Source organism: Diachasma alloeum, unplaced genomic scaffold, assembly GCF_001412515.2.
Source record: "Diachasma alloeum isolate Michigan unplaced genomic scaffold, Dall2.0 Dall_scaffold_00218, whole genome shotgun sequence".
Taxonomy (NCBI): Eukaryota; Metazoa; Arthropoda; class Insecta; order Hymenoptera; family Braconidae; genus Diachasma; species Diachasma alloeum.
Window position 1 is genome coordinate 66323 of NW_021680383.1, and position 18025 is coordinate 84347.

General features: G+C 41.1%; 2 protein-coding genes across 2 annotated transcripts; both read right to left on the reverse strand.

Moving 5' to 3' along the window:
• Positions 1 to 8327: 8327 nt before the first annotated feature.
• LOC107037351 lies at positions 8328 to 9229 on the reverse strand. The gene is made up of 2 exons (XM_015255864.1): positions 9155 to 9229; positions 8328 to 9035 (listed from the first exon to the last, which is right to left on the reverse strand). Exons 1-2 carry the CDS (start codon positions 9227 to 9229, stop codon positions 8328 to 8330), a joined length of 783 nt encoding a protein of 260 aa, XP_015111350.1.
• Positions 9230 to 11598: 2369 nt separating this feature from the next.
• On the reverse strand, positions 11599 to 11970 carry LOC107037352 (uncharacterized mitochondrial protein AtMg00820-like). Its single transcript, XM_015255866.1, has one exon. The coding sequence runs from the start codon at positions 11968 to 11970 to the stop codon at positions 11599 to 11601; it is 372 nt and encodes a 123-aa protein (XP_015111352.1).
• Between the last annotated feature and the right edge of the window lie 6055 nt (positions 11971 to 18025).

The following is an 18025-nucleotide window of genomic DNA, read 5'->3' on the forward strand; positions in this document are numbered from 1 at the left end:
CGTTACCACGGAGCTATCACGTAATTTGTATTGATGATAGTTCACATCGTCTATATGAATTATAACCTCTTGTTCTCCATCAACCACGATTTTGTATGAATTAATGACAGTTTCTCATTCGAATTGTTGAATGATTTCATATCAAAGTGGCCTTTGGGATAATTCTACTATTATTCCTCAGAGACTCTAAATTATTGTTCAATGGATGTTGTCGATTTATGACTTCTCATAAAGGATGGAAGAACCACGGGCCCATCGAATGTTTAAACGAAATGATTCCAATTGTTTATAATTAATTATAATTGATAATTCTCATATCGGATTCTAATCGTACTATACCTCCATTGGAAATGATGGGTAGAATTGAAATAATAACTCTGTGAATTTAATTTAATTGTGATTCTTTATTCAATCGCTCGTAGAAGACGCATCTCGATCTTTGCTCTAACTTCGTCAGTCGGAGACTAACTCCAAAACAATAAGGACCAGTACACTGGACTATTTGATAGGCATTTTCCCTTTGTCCTTTGTTCTATGTTTTGTTCAGAGTATTCGTAGTCATTCGCCATGTGGTCGCCACGTAATGTAAACACAGTTTTACGAACTTTAGGTTCGAGAATTTTATGGGCTGCCACTGAAATGTATCAAGCTGTGTAGAGAGTGATTTTTGAATCCTATTTCTTTCCTTGAAATCGAACAACCTCCGTTATAGATTTATGCGAATTGCAAAAATTTTACGAATTCCGTACCCCGATATTACAACATTATCTGAAATTAGGCCAATAAGGTAAAGAACTTATCATTGGGTTTCATAAAATTATAATATGGAATATTAATTCTAAGGTACGCTTAGATGAAATTCCTATCGCGAATCACGAAAATATTTTACAAGTATGATAAAATTATAATTGAGAATGAATTTTATCATACTGTGTGATGATTTTCTTAAACTTTCCTTGATTTTTGCAATCCTTATAATAAAATTCAATGGTCGTGTTATAACATTTGAAGAATTGTATCTTAGTTTGATTTTTTGATGCAAGTATCATAATTTTCCCATACAATTTTGTCATAAAAGTGTGGTCAATTTATAATTTTTTTCAACTGTTGGTTGGTCTTGACTGAATCTCCACTTGATTCTAGTTGAATCCGCATTAAATTTAGATTATATCATGACTAACTCTTGATTAAACGTTGGCGAAAGCTCGATTAAGTTTGGATGAAGCCCTGGTTAACATTCGTACACATTACACTGAATCTATGTTAAATGCTAATCTGCAATAGATTTGAATACATTCCCATAAATATAATAAGATTCTTATTCTTCGAAAATACATAAAGAAGAACAACAAAATTTACAAACTCAAAAATCCATTCGGAAGCTAATTGCTAATTTATTAGTAACAACAACTATACCAAATTCGATAAAATGTGATTTTCCACTTGTTTTTTTCCAATGGTCTTTGAATTTTTTGAAGATAAAAGCATCAGGGCTGGAAGTACAGTCCTCCATTGATGTCTGAAAAGCTAACTTGAGCAAGAGTTCAAGAACATGGTGACAACTCGCCAAATGCAGAAGATCCCGTCCGATCAACTCTTCAAGAAATACGCAAGCACCATTTGAACTGCCTGTATTACTTGCAGGCAATTGTTGTCCACGAATTTCTGGTGTCGCGTAACCCACTAACGGAATCTCCATAGATTTTCGAGTTTTCGGCATATTCGGGCGTTTTTTCGTTAATGTTCACAACAACGGAACGTTTGAAATAGTAATTGCTCTGATGTGGACTCTTAGGAAGTCTTTCCTCGACTGACCTCCAGTTGGCACAAGAAAATTGTTAGAAGGTAGTTACCTGGATGAAGGACAAACGAGCAGTTCGCTTTATTACTTCCTAAGTAAGGTGGAAATGTCTCATGGAGGATCTTCAAATACCTCGGTTAATATTCATACCTCTACCGCCTACCTACCTGAGGGTCGCAAAGTTTCATTTCAGTTTGGATGGAAATTCATGGAAATTTTTGTACTAATCATTCGAAATACATTTTCCAACTGTATTTTTTTGTAAAAATAATCAATTAGAGAGAAGAAAAAAAAATTTGAGTCAATTGGAATGTTTCCTTCAAAATCACGCTCGATTAGGAAATTTTTCATATGTACTTTGGAAATTATATTGAAAAACTCTGAAAATCCTCGCATTTTATTCTATTTTTATTCAGCCATTTATTGAAATGGGAAGTCAGATGAGCATTCATTTTGTTTCATTTCATTTTATATCAAAAGAAATGGAAAATCGAAGTTCAAACTTTGACGGCTTGGCTTTTTGTAAATTCGCTCACAATTCCCAGCATTTTTTTTATAACATGAGCGCAAAGTTTGTTACTTTGATACGAAAAAAATATTCTGCGTAAGGAGAAAATATTCCAAAACGATAATTTTTATGGAAACGAGAATTTTGTCTCATGCCTCAACCCAGGTATAGTCGTCCACACGGGAGAATGGTCCTGGCTGGGTACTCCCACTCCCTTGAATTGAGGTATGACTCATACCACTCATATCCAAGACCATTCTTTCGTGGGGAGCAGTATAGATTGCTAGTGGGTACTGGGAGATCTCGACTGTATGACCTGGGCAGTCCACTACACCATTTCTTGCTTTTGCTACCTGGCAAGGGATCGTCATAAAATCATTGGACTTTCCACCAACCTCCATAACGACGAACTGCCAGTGGGTCACATATTTCTGGAAATCTTTGAATTGATTTTGCCGCCCGAAAAAATAATTTGAAAATTCTGAAAAAAATTACACAATCTCATCACACGGTGCGGAATCATTTACAAGAATACGGAAATCAAAATACCGGTAACTTGAGAAGTTCTGGCGAACTAGTGTACAACTATGGCCCACCTAAGGGGAAATGCGAATTTTTTATTTAAAACCTTAACTCCAAATGTAAATAATGGCTTCAATTTTTTATTTGATTATTCAAAATGTTTTTTCTGAAGTGTAGAGATCTAGCTCTTTTCCAAATTTCCAAAATAAATGATAAATGAAAGTGGAAGCCTTACCCACCGTCGGGTAACAAGGCTCAGTACGATTCCAATATCGCTCACTCCGTAATGCTCGCACCGTAAATGGTCGCCTGTAATGCTCGCACCATAATCTAACATAAAATCAAACGCTGTCAAATGATAGGAAAGAAAATCAAACGATATAAGTGAATACAATACATGCTTTTTTTTCTAGAAAATTTTAAGTTGAATAAATAATAATATTTTTCAACACTAAAGTGTTTCCTATGTAAAATTGTGAATCGTGTGATTATTTTTCCATTAATTATTTGACTTGATTCGAGTGGTTTTTATAGGAAGAAAGTTTCTACCTTATGTAGATTGAACAGTTATGAAAAAAAAATTGATCGATTTCAACTGATTTTTTTCATCATTACAATACATCGTAAAGGAGTCTTTGATATTCCTTTTTTAACATCGTTAGATTATGTTTCAGTATCACTTTCGGATGTAACTCTAACACTTATAATTATTATAAAGCATTTTCCTCAAGTATTTATTTCTCTTTTTGGTTCAAAAATGTAAAATTATGTTTAGTTTGATTCCCAGGGATATCGAATGGAAAATGTTCTAGATTTTTGTACATTTATCACATTCAAAGTCATCAGCACTTAGGTCCACTGACGATTCCACTTCTCATTCGATTGCGTAAAGTAGTGAATGGCACATTATAAATGTTTTCAGCTTTACGGTATGACAAACCGCCTCTTACAGCCTCCAAAGCTGAAGTTAACTCTTTCTCTGTCCATTTTCCTCTTATTTTCTCCTCTGGTTCCTTTCTACGTGGCATTTCTGCAAAACAACAGCGCAAAATCTAACCTCATCAATATCCATTTATCTGATTTCAAGATTTTAATAGAGTATTCCAACTATCTACAGTTTCATTCAAGTTGATCACCATCCCATCATTCATTATTGAATGTTTTCTTAAAAAAAAACAATAATTATGTAATATTTACGTGATGTTGTTCAATACTACTCCCACGTTTACACTGACGAGCTGTCAAACCCCGAGTGGTACTGGTCGCCAGCTAAGCGATATTACCCGCACCAGGTGAGCCATATTACCGGCTCGGCGCGGTGGTAAAAAAATTAAAAACAATTATTAATTGGAAGGGAATAAAGAAATCCTACTGATCTCCAATGAAAGCAGAAAGTGCCACGAATCGGCAATCAGTTAAACATACGAATGCAGGGTTTAAAACTACGAAAAACCTTACTTACTGGTCCCCAAATTTTATATCGTAAGGATCCCGAAACCTCGCTTTATGTTTCTTTTATATTCAAAGTGGTAGATGAAGTGGAATCTCTTCGAAAATTACATTGTGATATTAAATAACTCGTATGAAAAAAAAAGAAATCAAAAATTAATTTCATAATTATGGAGAAAACCTGGAGAGCCGTATTGCCCGCCGAGCTATACAAGTCTACTTTACCCGAAGGGTAGCTGTAGGCAAAAGTTCACGCTCGTAGCTCTTGTAGTTTGCGCTGTGCGTTGATACATCAGTCGCTCAGAAAATGGATTCTTTTTTATATATAAGATGTTCTCATCTACCCAAAAAATGTGGCGATTTGGTGCGGGTATCAAGAATAATAACGCGGTGTTGACAAGAACTGTGTATTTAAAGGCAAGTGTTTACATGTGTACACAAAAGTAGACTGACTTTTTCGCCGGGGAGCGTACGAGTTTATATACCTTCGTTTATCGAAGGTTCGAGAATTGTCCTGAAATTTCGTGAGGGACAAGGACAGAATGATGTTTGTCTCGAATTCCGACGTTTGGAATATTCGAGACGCTACGAAATAAATTCAAGAAATTAATCTATTGTGGCTCGCGCCACAAGTACTCCCCTTCTGCGAAAAAAGAAAAGAAAGCAAAGTAAAGCCAAAAAAAATCAATAATATCGATTTGTCGAGAACAGCTGATGTCGTTTGGCGAATGTCGTTTGACGCGCTTTTGAATTGATGACATCGATGAGGGGGTGTCAGATGGGCGGTAAGATGACGAACGTCGAGATGTTCCCGGTTGCGGTGATTCCGGTGAAGGTGGTGCTGTCAGTGTCGTATTGATGTCGTGGGAATCGTCGTTAGCTTCGTCGTCATTGTTGTGCTCGTCGTCTGGGAGCGAGAAAACCGGTTTGAGACGGTCGATGGAGACTACGGTATTTTCGCCTCTAATTCGAATGACGAAATGTTTCTCGTGCCTCGATATTATTTGGTGTGGCCCCTCGTATGGGGACTTGAAGGCGTGATGGGAAGCATCGCGACGAACGAGGACGTGTGAGCAGTTTGCGAGCTCCTTAAAGACGAAAACCTTCCTCTGGCCATGACGGGTGACGGGTGGAGGAGCGAGATCGGCGAAGTGATTCCTCAGACGATCGGCGATATTGGTAGGCGGTAGCTCGCGTGGTGGTGAGGGAGCAAGAAATTCCCCCGGTAGTCGAAGCGGTTCACCGAAGACGAGGTCGGCAGGAGGTGCGCCGAGTTTTTTTTCCAGGCGGCGCGAATTCCGAGAAGGATGATAGGCAGCATGTCCACCCACGAATCGCTTTCATGACAGCGAATGGCGTTCTTCAGATGACGATACAGACGTTCCACCATTCCATTTGACTGAGGATAGAACCTGGTAGTGTGAATATGTCTGCAACCGAGAAGACGAGCGAGAGCGTTGAACAGCTGGCTCTCAAACTGTGTCCCCTGGTCGGTTGTAATTCGAAGCGGCACTCCGTAGCGGCAGATCCATCCAGACAAGAGCATTCGGGCGACACACTCGGCTCCAGTGTTCTCGTTGGGGGACGCCTCTGGGAACCTGGTGAAACGGTCTATGATCGTCAGGCAGTTGCGATACCCTCTGGACGGAACGTACGGTCCGACGATGTCCACGTGTATGTGCTCGAAGCGCTGCGTGCGTCCTGGAAAATCTTGGATAGGAGATGAGATATGACGAGATACCTTATTTCGTTGGCAAGCGATGCACGCGCGGGCCCATAGACGGCAGTCTAGGTTGATGTCGGGCCAGACGTAGCGCTGCGTTACCAGCTTCGTTGAGGCTCGTGCCCCAGGATGGCTAATGCTATGGAGAGTGTCGAAAATTCTTCTTCTCAATGGCACAGGAACGAAAGAGTGGATCAGATCATCAGACACGTCGCAATAGATAGGCGTGGCGCAGTCTGGAACATTGACAGGTCGTAGGGCGAAAGCGTCGTGATGTTGACCCTGGAGACGTTGCTGGAGCTCCTCGTCAGCGGCTTGAGCTTCGGCAAGCTCATTCGTGGAGACAGCAGTAGAAATTACCTCGATACGAGAAAGCGCATCGGCGACAACGTTGTCCTTGCCGGCCACGTACTGGATGTCGGTCGAAAACTGGCCGATAAAATTCAGGCGTGGAACTGCCACGGCGTGGCTCTGTCGGGATCCTGGGCGAAGGCGTGAAGCAACGGCTTATGATCTGTGAAGATCGTGACGTGCCTCGCCTCGAAAATGTAGCGGAACTTTCGCACGGCAGGGTAGATGGCATGGAGCTCTCGATCGTAAGGACAGTGTTTCCTCAGCGCAGGTTGTAGTTTCTGGCTGAAAAATGCCAGTGGTTCCCAGTGCTGTCCTTGGCGTTGCTGCAGGACTGCACCGATGGCGTATTCGGAAGCATCGATGAAGATGGCCCACGGGAGTGTCGTATCCGGGTAGACCAGTAACGTTGCTTTTCGCAGCTCCTCCTTGCAGGCGGTGGAAGCGGTATCGCCCTCAGGTGTCCAGGCGACGGGGTGAGAGCCTTTGACATTAGCAACCTGAGTGTATTCATGGAGAGGAGCCTTAAATCTTGCAGCATCTTTAAGAAATTGCGATAAAAATTGATCATACCTAGGAACTCACGCAATTTACAAATGGATGTTGGCCGAGGAAAATTGACGATCGCCTCTACCTTCGACGGGAGCGGTAAGATACCCTGCGCCGAGATACGATGGTCGAGGAAGTCTACCTCCGATTGGCCGAAACGACACTCGGCGGTGGTAATTACAACACCGTATCTCGAGAGCCGTTCAAAGAGCGTGTGGAGGTGTCTGCGATGTTCCTCGATATTCTTGGAAGCGATGAGGATGTCATCGATATACGGAAAGTCGAAATCGTCCAAGCCTCGTGTGACCTCGTCGATAAACCGTTGAAATATTTGTGCGGCATTTCGAAGCCCGAACGTCATGAAGGGGAATTCGAAAAGGCCAAATGGTGTGATGATAGCTCTTTTGTTTACGTCGTCGATGGCCACAGATATTTGATTAAAGACGCGTACGAGGTCGATCGTCGAGAAGATTGTTTTCCCAGCGAGATTAGCAGTGAAGTCCTCTAGAACGCGAACGGGATATCGATCCGGAATTGTTCGTGCGTTCAGATGTCTATAATCTCCACAAGGTTGCCATTCGCCTGACTTTTTCGGTACCAAGTGGAGCGGAGATGACCAGGGGCTCTTCGAACGTTGAGTGATTCCCAGTTGCATCATTTTGTCGAACTCCGCCTTGGCGATTTTCAGTTTGTCGGGGGCGAGGCGTCGTGATTTGCTGGATAATGGAGGTCCGGGTATAGTGGCGATATGGTGCAACGTCAAATGTTTGGCTGGAAGGCATATTCCTTCGGGTTTCGTTAAATTGGGAAACCTACCGAGGAGATCTGACCATGAAGGATCCACAGGCGTAACCTTGATTCCCGAGACGATGCTGGATAGCGACACTTTGCATGAAGTCGTTAATCCAGTTATTGAGTCGATAAGGCAGCCGTTCTTCAGGTCAGGTAAAATGCCGAAATGCGCCAAAAAATCGGCACCGATAATTGGTTTGGTTGTGTCCGCCACTACGAAGCGCCATGTGAAATCCCTCCGGNCGAGACGATGCTGGATAGCGACACTTTGCATGAGGTCGTTAATCCAGTTGTTGAGTCGATAAGGCAGCCGTTCTTCAGGTCAGGTAAAATGCCGAAATGCGCCAAAAAATCGGCACCGATAATTGGTTTGGTTGTGTCCGCCACTACGAAGCGCCATGTGAAATCCCTCCGGAGGCCGAGGTTGAGCGATAGAGTTATGCAGCCGTACGTGTTGATTGTTGAGGGGTTGGCTGCAATAAGCGTATAGTTAACTCGTTTCTTTGCTCCAGGAGCGAGAGATTTCGAAAATGTGCAAAGATCGGCGCCAGTATCCACCAAGTATTGGATTTTGGTGGCGCGATCGGTTACGAAGAGGCGGCTGGATTTGAAAGAGGGAACGTTAACCGCCGCTAACGATCCGTCGGGGCGTTTCCCTGCCACGAGCAAGGTGCTTTGCAACGTCTAGTCCTGTCGTGGTATCTTCGATGATACCAGCACTGGTTGTTGTCGGGTGCTGGCAAGGTTGTTCGAGAACGGGATCGAGAGCGGGAGCGAGAACGTACGACGCTTTGCCCTTTTAGGGCCGATGCCGGCTCGCAGATTGCTTCGAGACGAGAAAAGGGTGTCTCGAGGGCTGAGGACGTTGGCTCCTGGACGTCATTGATGTGGGCTACCGGCAAGGCGATCTCGTGCAGTTTGTCGGCGAGTGTTGCAAGCCTGTCGAGAGCCATGTCCGCTTGTGACGCCAGGATGGACTGCGTCGTCATCGGCAGTCGGCTGAGCCACTTGGTGCGTAAAATGTTGTCAGAAACCATGCCGTCGAGACTCCTGAGATGACGCAGGAATTGCGAGGGCTTCCTGTCACCCAATACCTCTCGGTCGAGCAGCTGCTGGAGTCGTGCGTCTCGGGAGAGCGTGAAGCGTTCGACGAGCGCCTCCTTGAGACGTGTGTACGGTGTCTCGGCAGGCACATTTAGGAGGATATCCTGCACCTCAGCAGCGGCCTTGGGATCGAGATGAGACGAGGCATAATAATACCTCGTTACTTTATCGTTAATCCCGGATAGATGAAACTGTTCCTCGAGCTCGGCGAACCATAATATAGACTTTAATAAGCTCTATTCATTAACACCAATTAAAATTTAATGGCTCAGGACATCCTAAGATATCAGAATAGCAATTCCCTGCAACTTAAAATTCCTCGTAACATCTCAGACAACATATCCAGATACCTCACTTTGCGCTGTCCACTGGCTCTAACCCGAGTTGTGGCCCAGGCTCGTCTGGCCTCAGTCCACGTTGGGAGAATCATCATCAAAGATAAAACCTTTAGATACAATCCGAATGACTATTGTAGAATATGTCACTTCGAGATTGAGAACCTGATTCACATTTTTGTTAGATGCCCATTTTACTACAACCTCAGACTTTAATGATCTTTTATTAGATAGATATGACGTTGACCTCCTGCCCACTCTCTTAGACATTGATAACTCCAACCAGCTGAAAAGATTAGCCTATTTTCTGATGGATGCATTTAATTTTAGGGAATAATACTTAACTTAGTCTGTTTGTCTGGCGGTTTCTTTTTGTTGATTAATGTACTTTTATAAGAAACACGTTGTTCACCTGATTTCTTTCTACCAATATTGCATTATTATCTCTAGTAAATTTTGCTACATATTTATCATCGAACTTCTGATGAAATATGTATACTTATCCCCTCCCCCGTGCAATGTGAGTGTTGCCGTACGCTTGTTACTCACGAAGGCACGTACGATAAATGAAATAGAATAAAATTAAAATTTAATTTTTCATAAAGATTCGAAAAAATTGATAGTTTTTCCAAAAATCTATTTGTCAACGTGCACTCAAAAAATTGTCATCAAAATGGAATTAGTCAGAGCTCCACAAATTCATAACAATTCCCTGTTGATTCTATCAGAATATGATGGAGGTCGTACAAATCATTGTTGATTACAACACATTGGTTATGCGATTTGAAAAAGGAAATCGGTTTTTTCATGATTACTGAAAGAATTGTGACGGATATCAATTAAATCAGGTCGTCAAAAGTATATTTCAATGCCTTCTTAATCAAGTCGAAGAATGGTGAGAACAGCATCATTGCTTATCAAGTTACACAATGCCGTCATGAGTTTTTATATCAAAATCTCTATTTCTCCTATCCGAAGTTTTTGAAAAGATAGGGTCAATCCAGATGATCAAGTATATTGAGTGTAATAATACACTTATTCGTTACTAGTCAGGGTTTCGCAAGGGCCTGAGCACACAAACAGCTGAAGGTATTTGATGAAATCAAACTGGCCACGGATGAGAGACTTATTACACTATTAGTGTAATACGACTCTATGCCCTTGCTCTGGGCTACCCAAATCTGACTGACCGACAGTACCCCAATATTCCTAACACTTCCTCTCACTGGTGATCTGTTGGACTCTCGCTAGTATTGAGTCCCATCAGAGCTGCCAGTGTCCATGTCCTCTGTGGTCCAAGTGGTTTGGTGAGAATGTCTGCTGCATTTATCTCCGTTGGACAGTACTCCAGTTTGATAATGTTTTTCTTCACTAATTCTTTTGCATTGAGAAATTTTGAGTCGATGTGTTTTGTCAATGAGCTCTTTCCTTCAGAATGAATGTTGTTGATACAGCTCTGATTATCTTCGTAAATTGTTGTGGGCTGCTTTTGTTTCGTGTTCAGAAATTCGAGTACGCTGTGCATCGCCTTACATTCTTTTGTTGCCTCCGATAGCGCGATGATCTCAGCTTCCGTTGATGAAGTTGCTACGCATGATTGCTTCTTGCACGTCCAGCTGACTGTGCCTCCAAACAATTTGAAAACGTAGCCTGAATTAGATTTCCTTGACTCTCTGTCCTCTGCCCAATTGGCATCAGCATATCCGAAAAACCTTTGGTCTTTCTCCTGATGATCATTAAGTTTCAATTCGTAATTGATAGTTCCCTTCAGGTTTCTACATATTCTTTGCGCCTCTATCCAATCGATTTGTCTAGTGTCAGTGATATGTTGTGCCAGTAACGCTACCGGTGCTGAGATGTCGGGTCTTGTGTTCACTGATACGTAGAGAAGAGCTCCAATCAACCTTCTGTAGTGATCATTTTTTATTTCTGGTGAGTCTACCCGATGTTTCGCATACCCTGTGTCCATGGGGTAGGCTGATGGTTTTGCCTGATCGAGTTTAGTCCTTGCCAATATCTTCTCGATGTAGTCGGATTGATTTATCGAAAATTCTCCTTGTGGATTCCTTTTTACTTCCGTCCCCAAGTAACATTTAATATCAGCCAGCTCAGTGATACTGAATTTATCCTTTAGTGCCTGTATGGCTGCACCAATTCTGCTAGATAAGCTGCTCGCCAGTATGATGTCGTCAACATGGACCACCAGGTAAGTGATGGTGTTTGTTCCATGTTTGTAGAAGCAGGCATCATCTTCACTTCGTATGAAATCAAAGTTGATGAGCGTGTCGTGAAGGGTCTCGTTCCATGTTCTAGCAGCTTGTTTGAGCCCGTAAATGGATTTGTTAAGTCGGAAGGCCCAGTCTCTGTGTTGATCATTTACGTATCCAAGTGGCTGTTTCATATAGATAACTTCGGTTAATTTCCCGTGGAGGAATGCAGTTTTTACATCCAGGTGCTTAACATATTAGTTCTGCTTTCCTGCTAGAGATAGAAGAGTTCTGACAGTAGATGCCTTGACTACTGGTGCAAATACTTCATCGTAATCGATTCCATATTTTTGAGAAAATCCTTGAGCCACAAGTCGAGCCTTGTGTCGAGCTGGTCCTCCATCAGGAGTTGTCTTAGTTCTAAATACCCATTTACTTCCGATTGGCACTTTTCCCTTTGGAACAGGCTCTAAATCCCAGGTTTCATTGTCCTCAAGCGATTGAATTTCCTCAGCAATGGCTCTTTCCCATTCTTCCGAGTTGGGGCCGTTGATAGCTTCATGATAGGTCCTGGGGTCAGCTTCATCACTTAGATCATCATTATATATGTATGGATTTTCATTATTCATTCGCTGATTTTCATTATTCATTCGCTGATTAAGAGGTACGTCTTCTGTTTCATCGAAGATAGATCTTCGGCTCTTAGTTTCGATTTTCCTATTGTCGGATAGTTCTTCTTCTTGTGCGCAGGGTAGATAAGAGGTAAGTTTAGTTTTACCGCTGGGTATTTCATGATTTTCAAGAGGAATATAGACAGTACTATCGTTGGTATTTTCAGGAGGGTGATGAGCCCTTGTGTGCTGCTGTAGAGAAGGATTGGACAGAGGTTATACTTCCCCTTCAGCCCGTCCTTCTTCCAAGAATACTACGTCCCTGCTCGCGATGATACGCCCAGATGGTTTTTCCATAAGTTTGTAGCCCTTCGATCCTTCTGGATATCCCAGGAGAACACAATCGTACGCTTTGACATCGGGTTTTGTTCTCTTTTGTTTTGGGATGTGAGCAAGCGCTCGACATCCAAACGCCTTGAGATGTTGTACATTTGGTTTTTCGTTGAACCGTAGTTCATAAGGTGTTGCTGATCTCTTCCCGGTGGGAAGTCGATTTTGCAGGTAGGTTGCTGTCAAAACCGGCTCGCCCCAGTATGGGTCTGGAAGATGTGCATCTATCAACATTGTTCTTACGGCCTCCATCAGGTACCTATTCTTCTTCTCGGCTACCCCATTTTGCTCGGGGGTATATGGCATGGATTGTTGAACCTGAATACCCTGACGTCTCAAGTAGTCCTGAAGCTCGTGTCCAATATACTCTCCCCCACGATAAGATCTGAATATCTTGGGTGTCTCTCCACGTTGAGTTTTGCTGAGTCGTATAAATTCTTTGATTACTGATTCTGCTTGTGATTTGTGTGTTAAGAGGAATGAATGCGTGTAACAACTGTAGTCGTCAATTAAAGTCATCACATACCTGCGTCCTCCTATAGTGGGTGTGGGTAGGGGTCCGCACAGATCCGTGTGGATGAGTTCGAGTGGCTTCGACGTTGTAGTTTCAGAATCCTTTGGAAATGGTTTCCTACAAATCTTCCCCTTAACGCAGCACTCACACACCTGTTTGATCGGGCAGTCTTCAATTTTTATGCCCTCTGCCAGGTTGTTGGTTGCTAGGAGTCTTATCGCCTTCGGATCTCGGTGAGCGAACCTTGCATGCCAGTGATGAATACAGTCGGGAGGGTGTTGAGGCATCATTGAGAACGCATATTCCGGTGTTCTTAATTTATACATCTGCGCAGCTCCATCTCCCATAGCTAACTCCTTTGCTCCCTTTCTGATTACCATTTGGTTGTTCTGAATTTTCAATTGGTATCCTTCTCTGTCGAGGGAACCAATGGAAATCAGTTCAGATTCGAAGTCGGGAATGTATAGGACTTCTCGCTTCTCCCTTTCCGGTTAAACATTCAATTTTACCTTTTCCAATCCCGTAGACCGTGCAGGATTGACCGTTGGCGACACGTACCTTTGATGTATAAGTAGTGTCAATCTCATCAAAGAAATCAATATCATTTGTCATATGACTGCTGGCCGCTGAATCCAAGTACCAATGCTTCTTTATTTTTCTCTTGTCCGTGTCGGCTATGAAGGCGTACTGGGGAGGTGTGTTAGTGTCGCTATCGTCATCACTGCCACTCGGTGTGTCATTCTCGATCGCAGCCCTGGCTCTCTCATATTTCTTATTTTTATTTTGCTTCCTTCTCCAATTTAAATATTTCGTGCACTGATGGTTTAAATGGTCAGTGCTGTGACAAAAATAACACTCAAGGGGCTCTCCCTTATATTCTCGTTGCCTGATGTTCTCTTGCTTGTTTACCTTTAGAGCACTATCGGTGTGTTCACTTGGTACCAGCTTTCTTCTGCGTTTGAACTCGCTGAGCAGTGTTGTCTTTACCATGCTCAAGGTCAATTCAGCCTCTGGTTTTGCGGCTAAAATTGATATTAGGGGACCGTATGATGCTGGCATACTGCGAAGCACAACCCAAGGTGCGAATTCCTCGACGCCTTTACTCCCAAGTGCAGTTAAATTATCTATTAATTTTTGAATTTTTGCAATGTGATTTTCCATATCCTCTTCTTCATTTAATTTCAAATCCAGCATTTCGATGATCAAAGCGAATTTATCCATTCCACTAGCCTTTTGGTGATGGTTTTCCAACGCCTGCCAAGCGTCCCTGGCGGTTTCAGCTTTATCTAGATAATGCCACAGATCTTTTTCAATGAAAAGCCTAATAGTTCCCAACGCTTTTTCATCTCTTAATTCCCATGCTTCGATTTCATCCTCATCTGTGTTTGGCTTGGGTATTATTATTGCTCTCCACGAGCCCTCTCGGCACATCAATGCCGAGATCTTTTTCTTCCATACCTGATAATTTCTATTGTTCAGCTTTACTATCCCAAAAGAGTGATTCGTTGAAGAGCTCCCTTCCGCCATCACTCCTGAAGCTTCACTTGATTTTTGGTCTCTAACTTTTCCACTTTACTTATACTCAATTTTAAATTTGACCTTTATAGCTTAATCCCGATGGTGGCACTGGGCCCATAACCTGATAATTATAGCGATAATTATAGTGAACCACAGGATAGCAAATTGAAGGTACAAATAAATACACCGTGATACTCGTACAACGCACGACTGCTCTGCTCTGTTTATTCAACACCACTGATACACGACTCTATGCCCTTGCTCTGGGCTACCCAAATCTGACTGACCGACAGTACCTCAATATTCCTAACAGATGGTGGGATTCTCATGAGGACCTGTTTTGTAGAACGAAATGAGATCTATAAGAAAGATCTTCATAAAAATACCGCTATCTGCCTCACATTCTGAGATATAATTATGGAATTATCTCGAGGTCAATCTGACGAGTGTCCATTTCACTTTGAGGTCATTTTCCGTCGTTATCTTTAAATTTGAAAGAGATACTGGAGTTTCTATAAGGAGCTATTTTATGCAGCTCATTTCGTTCTACAAAAAAGCTCCTAATGAGAATTCCGTCATCTGCCTCAGATTCAAAGATATAATAACAAAATGATCTTAAGATCAAGATGGCAAAACCTTATTTCACTTCGAGGTCATTTTCCAATTATATCTCAATTATATCTTTTTGTAGTTCAGAAAGAGATCTACAAAATAGCTTCTTATAGAAATCCCACTATCTCTCTCAGGTTTAAAGATATCACTGGAAAATAACCTCAGAGTGGTATAGACACTCGTCAGCTTGATCTTTAAATGATTTTTCAATTAAATCTCTGAATTGAAGGAAGATGGTGGAATTCCCATAAGGACCTTTTTTGTAGAACGGAATGAGATCTACAAAAAAGATCTACATAAAAACACCGCTAGCTGCCTCAGATTCTGAGATATAATTAGGGAATTATCTCGAGGTCTATCTGACGAGTGTCAATTCCACTTTGAGGTTATTTCCTGGTGATATCTACAAACCTGAGAGAGATAGTGGATACTCTATGAGGAGCTATTCTGTACATCTCATTTTGTTCTACAAAAAATCTCTTCATGAGAATTCCGCCATCTCCCTCAGATTCAGAGATATAATCGAAAAATGATCTCAAGGTCAAGATGGCAAGAGTCTATTTCAATTCGAGGTCATTTTCCAATTATATCTCTGAATTAAGGAGAGATGGTGGAATTTTTATGAACATTTCTTAAGTTCTCCAAAATGAGATAAGCAAAAAAAGTAATTATATAAATTTCGCTATCTACCTCAGATTGAACGATACCACCAGAAAATGATATCAGAATATTAGAATGGAATAGACACTCGGCAGCTTGCTCTTGAGAGCATTTCGTAATCATATCTCTGAGTCTGTGAGAGAGAGGGATATTTTTATGAAAATCTTCTTTGGAGTACAGACTGAAATATACAAGGTAGATACTCATAAAAATTTTACTTTCTCTCTCAGATTCAGAGATATCATTTCAAGAATGATCTCGAGTTCGAACCGCGATTACCTAGATTATTTTCAGTTCATATCTGTGAGTCGAAAAGAAATAGCGGCATTTTCATGAAGATGTTTTTCATTCATTTTTCATTTTCCCTCCCTACTAACATTTATTGAATTTCCTTCCATCTAGGTATTGAAAGGGTAAATATAATCAGGCCCGAAAGCCTCCTCGTGGAGGAGGCAGTAGGGCTTCATTTAATTTCTACTACAGAGATTGATTCTCCTTCGCGGTCCTCATTCCATTCACTTCTTCATTCTAAATGGTGAGTCCCTGTTGTTTAATGTTTTAAATATTATCTAGAGGAAAATACCGATGAATATCAATTATGTTTTTTTTCTGTTACAGATTTCTACAGAGACTTCTCCACTTTGTCAAAAAAAAATTATAAATGCTTAACATAATTTCAACCTAATTTAAAAATGTGATCTCAAGCGTGACTGATGATATTAGCTTTTTAGAAATATAATAATGAGATATGATCGGAGAATATATTTGTCTAATAATTCCTAAGAAACCTGTGATGTTGAACGTCAATGTCTAATGTAAAATATTACTGTTAGAAAAACTTGTACAAACGTAGAGTCGTATGTAAAATGTGATTTTTATTGTAAACTATTATTAATTCCATTGTATGAAAGGAGATTGTGATTTTAGAGAAATTAGAATTTAATGTAAATGATCAGTAAAAAAATGAATAATAGGACCTCATATGAATATCATCTATCGTTGAACAATTATTCTGCGTCACTTATTCCCATTTTTGGTTCCGATTGGAAGCATTATAATCGTGCATTCTGGCCATCCTCTCATTTTTCCTGGAATGATGTAGAATGTCATGAAACGTAAAGATATGTTTTTAAAAAATACGGGTGCGTATGTCCGTTTTTTATTTTTATTAATAGCTTCCGGCCCTTGCGGTGGATCCATTGTTGTTATATTTCTATCAATGCTAATTCGAATTTCCCAACTCTACATTAGCGCACTTTCTCCGCTGTCAGATGGCGCTATGAGTCGATTCCGGAATCGACTTTGCTATCGATGGAAGATTCACGTCTCAAATCCATATCGATGGCTGTGGTACGATACTACAGTTGTTTTCAAGTGGTTCAAGTGATTATTTCCTGGATAAACGGAAAAAGATCACTATTAGGATAAATTACGCTCATTCTAGTAGTGTTTATCATTTTCTCTTATCTTTATGTGTCGTGTTTTGATTATAGGTGATTTGATTTGATTCTTTATCCTCAACTGAAGTTTCCCCGCTTTCTAACCTATATCTCTCATCTACTTTTTCTCTTCTGTATCATCAATCCCGTTCTCCCCAATTCCATTCTGTTATTTTCATTCTCCCTATTCTTTCTCAATGAGCCATACTAATCAGTATCCTATTTTGTATTTTTCCTCTTTACTCTACGTTTACTTGTTCTATTTCTCTTTGACTGTTTTCAAGTTTTATTTCCTCTCCCAGTTCTAATTTTCCAACATATCTATTAAACCATTTATTTATTCAGTCCTTTTTTCTTGTCATTTTACTTGTCATTTAGCAACTCGCAGCACTTCATTAACCTCGCCAGCTTCATCTCATCTGTTGCGTTCAGCTCTCAGTCAGCTATGCAAGTTATTTTTCAGCTTTTCTTCAGCTGTATTATTTAAATGTCAGCTGTCCTTAGCTGTTCTTATAAAATTCAGCTTTCTTCAGCTGTTCTTATAGATTTCAGCTTTCCGCAAGCCGTGTCTTCAGCCTTTTCGAGCTGTTTCCATACTCAGCTTACACAAGCTGTTGCCCTCAGCTTTTGATCAGCTGTCCAGTTTGTCCTTCAGCTATTCCTCCGCTGGGTCATTTACATATTTAGCTTTTCTCAGCTGTTGTTCTTATAATAATTTTCAGTATTCCGCAAGCTGTGCCTTCAGCTTCTTTGAGCTATTATTGTTCCATATTTAATTAGCTCTCGTTCACTAAGTCAGCTTCAGCTCATCAAAACTGTTGTTTGCATCGTCAGTTATTCAGAAGCTGTATTCATAGATTATATTTTATTTTTGTAAGACGTGTAGAATTTCATTCACTCAGAGTGACTGAATAAGATCAATAAATTGGAACAGTTTCGA

What these genes read in the sequence shown, in the direction of transcription:
- LOC107037351 (XM_015255864.1), bottom strand. Translation starts at nt 9,229, where the DNA reads ATGATTCTCCCAACGTGGACTGAGGCCAGACGAGCCTGGGCCACAACT. An exon ending in GAGCCAGTGGACAGCGCAAA is followed by an intron (nt 9,036 to 9,154) that starts GTGAGGTATCTG and finishes GTTAATGAATAG; the next exon opens with AGCTTATTAAAGTCTATATT.
- LOC107037352 (XM_015255866.1), bottom strand. Translation starts at nt 11,970, where the DNA reads ATGAATAATGAAAATCCATACATATATAATGATGATCTAAGTGATGAA.